This window comes from Lycium barbarum, chromosome 4 (genome assembly GCF_019175385.1).
Source record: "Lycium barbarum isolate Lr01 chromosome 4, ASM1917538v2, whole genome shotgun sequence".
Taxonomy (NCBI): domain Eukaryota; kingdom Viridiplantae; phylum Streptophyta; class Magnoliopsida; order Solanales; family Solanaceae; genus Lycium; species Lycium barbarum.
In genome coordinates, this window is record NC_083340.1 from 143,950,850 (window position 1) to 143,955,968 (window position 5,119).

Genomic DNA, 5,119 nt, shown 5'->3' on the forward strand with positions numbered 1-5,119 from the left:
TATGTACATGCAATCATCTTCAGACCTCACATGTTAGATTACATTGTAGATATTGTTATTGTTGTATATTTATCTGCAAAGTCTACCCGTTTGACCATGAGAATTATTCATTTTTTTCCGGAATATTTTTTCACTTTATGATGTTTGGCCATAAAAAATTGAAAAACAACCCAAAACTTATTTTTCACTTTCAATACATTCAAATAATTAAATATTCTTTGCAAAAACTATAGCCAAATACAAACTCATCTTCAACTCCAATTCCAAAATACCAAATAAAGTGAAAAATAGTATTTAGTTTTCACGCCCAAACGCCTACTAAATCAAGACCGCACACATATATTATTAAACTCTACACCCACCACCCTTAATAAACTCAAATATTAATATACACCCTGCCCAAATCTCTTCTATATAACCATATCTCTTACCATTGATACTCCTCTACTACCACCACTACTACAACCACCACCCTCAACCGTTCGCCGCCATAAAGCTCCACCATACAGGAAGGAGCTATATATATGGGATGGAGGCTAACAACAACAATAATATTATTGCTCCATTTGTTATGAAAACATATCAAATGGTGAATGATCCAAAGATTGATGGACTTATAGCTTGGGGAACAGCAAATAATAGTTTCATAGTTGTTGACCCTTTGGATTTCTCTCAAAGAATCTTGCCTGTTTACTTCAAACACAACAACTTTTCCAGCTTTGTTCGTCAGCTCAACACTTATGTAAGTGTAATTATGTGCTAGTTCTTGAATTTTTAGATTCTGTTATCTTTAAAGTTACTGCAAATTTTCATAAAATCAACATGTCTTTTCATGTCTTATTCTATTCGACTTGGCACGGCCAAATTTAGAAGTTAAACTTGACGAGTTCAATATTAATGTTCTTAAAATTGAATTTACTATAGTTTTGTACTTTAAGAGTTTTGTGTTAAAATTTTACTAGCAAATTTTCACATAGATATCTATGTTTTGTATTGAAAATAATGGATTCAGTTGTCATGGATATAATTTGTTTTATGGAAGATCCATTTTATGATTTCAAATAGGTCAAATGGGTTTTATAATCTAAAAAATAGGTTAAGGGATTTTAGGTCTAAAAATAGATCTTAAAATAAATATGGGATGTATACATCTACTTAAGGAGTTACTGTTTTACTTTTTTGAAAACATGAGCATAGTTTGATTAGTCAAAAAGTTACTTTAGTGAGTTATTTTTATAAGTTGAATGACTAGAAAATACCATATTAAATTGTATAACTTCCTCTAAATATTTATGCTCTTAAAAAAAAAAAACAGAGTGTAAATTTGATTTTGATTTGAGTTTATTCATGATGAATGAATCAGGGATTTAGAAAGGTGGATCCAGATAAGTGGGAATTTGCAAATGAATGGTTTTTAAGAGGACAAACACATTTGTTGAAGAACATAGTAAGAAGAAAACACAGCAGAAACTCATATTCATCAAATCAAAGGCAAGATGAAAGTGAAGATGAAGATATTATAACAGAAATTTCAAGATTAAAGCAGGAACAAAAAGCTTTAGAGAATGAAGTTGAAAATATGACTAGAAGATTAGAAGCTACAGAAAAAAGGCCACAACAAATGATGGCTTTTTTGTTTAAAGTTGTTGATGACCCTGATATTTTACCAACAATTTTGATGGAAAAAGAGAGATCCAAAAGGCTGAAGTTAACAAATTCCGAGAAGAAAAGGAAACTTATGATTTCGAATTATTCTACAAGTTGTTGTTCAGTAAAAAGTGGAGAGGCAGTAGTAGGGGCAACATCGTCATTTCACTCTCCCGATGCGAATTTCGATAAGGATGCATTCTGTCAGTCTTCGCCATCGTCAGATACGCTAAGTGGTCAGTTTTATAGACCAACTTTAACAGATGAGGGACAATTGACACATAACAGTCGGCCTGTGATAACTTATGAACCAGGGACAATATCGTCAATTCGCTCTCCCGATGCGAGTTTCGATAAGGATACGTTTTGTCATTCTTCGCCATCGTCAAAAACGCCGTCCGTGTGGACGGCGTCGTTGAGCCAAAGGAAAAATATAGGTGGTGGTCGACCGATGATTTACAGAAGTAATTGTCCTACTATGTCTAGTTCATTGTCGTCGGGCTCGTCGGACAGTGGCGGCTTCAGAGCGGCTCCAATGGATAACAACTTTTGCGGTTACGACTACGGCGGCGGAGGAAATGTGGCGACGGAGGAGGCTAGTCCACCACCTTATCCATTTTCTTTATTAGGAAGTGGATTTTAGTTTAGTCACATGATTTAATTATTATGTGACCTATAGTTTTTGTAGTTATTTCTATTCATTTTCATAGTTTCCCTTTTATTTATGTACTACTTTACAAATTATGTATCTGAAAAGTGAGACCTCCTAGCTAACTTTAACAATAGGACTAATAAAACTTGGCTAGGGAATACAGGTTCATTTTTGTAGCTATGCTTTATAATTTTGCTAATTTTAGGATAATTCTGTGTGAAGTTTGTATATTTTATGATTGATTAGCAAGAATTATTTCAATAAAATACTTTGTAGTTTAACATTCTGCACAGGATAATGAAATGTTATGTTTTTTTTTTTTTAATTTTAATGGTGGGATAAAGCATAATCTAATGTATGCTATTCACCGTGATAGTATGTTTATCAACCGTTCTTTTGTTTCATTTTATGTAAACTTATTTGATTATGTATTGAATTAAGAAAAAAAAAATTGTAGTCTTAAGCATATTAAGACATTTGTTGGGGGCTGCTTCAAATATAAAAAAATGTCATTGTTTTGAGATAAATTAACCAAAATAGTGTCAGATAAACTGAAAGTGAAATATTACCCTATACCCTTCGGGGCTTCTCTTATTGGTGATAAAATGAAACGTACCAGTGTTATTTATATGATACGCTTTACGCTTTTATTTGATACATTTTACGCTTTCAGTTCTAGTGTGCACCAAAATATCAAGATAAAGAATAGAAGAGGGCTGTTAGATTTATTTGTGACCTCTAAGGAGTCTATGAGGTGAAAGTCCGTCGTTCGGTTTTGTTAAGGCCAAATCCATCGCCAGCCCCTCGTGGTCGTTCACTTCTTTCACTTGAACACCTCAAGTGACCTTTGTTTCATTTAGACACTTCAGGTGGACAACCCATGTTTCATTTAGGCATTTATCGCCGACTTTCCAAATTAGCTGAAGCGTGTGTTGCCAAGCGCCTGTTACGTGAAAAAAAAAAATGAATTCGTATGGGACATGTGGATTTATTTTTTTTTACAAAAAAAAAAATTATTTATTTTTCTTGAGAATTTCTATCCACCCCCCACTTCATGTGTCTTCTTCACCAGATCCCCCCCCCCCCCCCTTTCCTGCGTCTTCTTCCACCCACCCCCCCCCCACCCTCTTCCTGCGTCTTCTTCACCAGATCCCCACCATTGCAGTTTTTTTTTTTTTTTTCCGATTCTTCTTGTTTATCTCTCCTTCTCAACACTTCCTCCATCCCCCATCCACCACCACCTTGCCACCGCAACACCACCACCAATATCCAACCTTCTCCTCCTATCATTTTTTAACGCGACATGTTAAATATGTATCAGGAAAAAAAAAAGTAAAGAAAGGATATGGGTTTTTCAAAACTCAAACTCCATCTCAACCTCCTCTTTTTAAGAACTCAAATTTAAGTTCAGCAACTATGGCTGAACAGAAGAGCATTAGTAGTAATTCAAAAAGTCATAACAAGGTTGAGTTAAAGAGTATTTTTGTCATATTTGACAAGAATAATGATGGGTACATAACAATCAATCAAGAATATGTATGGCTTTTGATGATATTTTTATAATTGCTACTTATTTCTTAACAATTTAATAAGGTCCACCAACTTTTAATTCCATATTTTTAAGAAATTTAGAGAAGGAGAAGTTTGGGGAAGAGGGCTGCCATTTTTTCATAAATTTGGAGAAGGAGAAGTGGGGGAAGAGGGTGTGTGAGACCCCATAACTAAATAAAGAAAAGAACCAAAAAGAAAATAGTTAAAAACTAAAAAAATATGTTCCAAACTTCAAAATAGCATTTTCACGCGCCTATTTAACTTGGAACTCACCTAAATTGCCATGTCAGCATAAGTGCCTAAATGGAACGTGATTTGTCTATCTAAATGGAACAAATGTCATTTGAGGTGTTCAATTAAAAGAAGTGGACGACCACGAGGGGCTGGCGATGGATTTGGCCTTTTGTTAATTACGCTTCTATCTTTGAACAAAATTTAATATTATTTTTCTACTCTTAATAACATAATTTTAAAATTATAGTATAATTAAAATTTATATTAATAGTACATATTTCAAAATATCGTATTGCATTTTTTAAAATTTATTCCTAATTAAATACTATTATTACATGAAATAAAGGGAGTATGGACAAAAATGATAAGTAGGGTAGGTGGTGGTGGCTCAGGTTGCAGAAGGGACAATAGCACAGCTCACCCAATGAGTGTAAGCCATATATGCAATTAAAGTGCCTACTCTGCTCCACACAATGATGCAATTGGTAAGGCTCTCACCCATTGGCCACAATTCAATTAAAAAACCAGCTTGCTCTATATGATGTCCCCTCTTGCATGTGAAGTCTTTCCTCTTTGGTAATTCCATTTTAGTTTTATTTTTGTTCAGGTGTTCAGGACTCGACTATTTGGCTTTGTCAAAAACAGTTCCACTTTGAGGATAAATACTCTTTATTAACGATGACTTCATTCTCATGTCTTGAACTTCGTATTTCTGATGAAATAGAGAATGATATTTTATCATCCTATCACAATCTTTCAATATTTAATGTTCATTTTGGGATAAGTATTCGAATTTGTGTTGAAAAGTTCTACTTTGAAACATAAGGCAAATACCCTTATTTTCAAAGCTCGAACTAAAAATTTCTCACTAAAGATAAAGCGGTACAGACCACCCACCACGATCTCTGGTTTTCCCCGCTTTACCGTCTACATACTTCATGCTCACATCTTTTCTTTCCTTAGTTATTTTCACCACATCTTTTTTGCTGATGTATTTCTCAAATCTGTTTTGAAAATCACTTTTTTGATTGAGGA

The 5,119-nt window shown here is 33.9% G+C and overlaps 1 protein-coding gene across 1 annotated transcript; it reads left to right on the forward strand.

The window, feature by feature from the left end:
* The first annotated feature begins 383 nt into the window (after window positions 1–383).
* LOC132636786 (heat stress transcription factor C-1) lies at window positions 384–2,580 on the forward strand. The gene is made up of 2 exons (XM_060353805.1): window positions 384–742; window positions 1,364–2,580. Exons 1-2 carry the CDS (start codon window positions 530–532, stop codon window positions 2,288–2,290), a joined length of 1,140 nt encoding a protein of 379 aa, XP_060209788.1. The 5' UTR covers window positions 384–529; the 3' UTR covers window positions 2,291–2,580.
* Window positions 2,581–5,119: the final 2,539 nt, after the last annotated feature.

What these genes read in the sequence shown, in the direction of transcription:
- LOC132636786 (XM_060353805.1), top strand. Translation starts at nt 530, where the DNA reads ATGGAGGCTAACAACAACAATAATATTATTGCTCCATTTGTTATGAAA. An exon ending in TTCGTCAGCTCAACACTTAT is followed by an intron (nt 743 to 1,363) that starts GTAAGTGTAATT and finishes TGAATGAATCAG; the next exon opens with GGATTTAGAAAGGTGGATCC.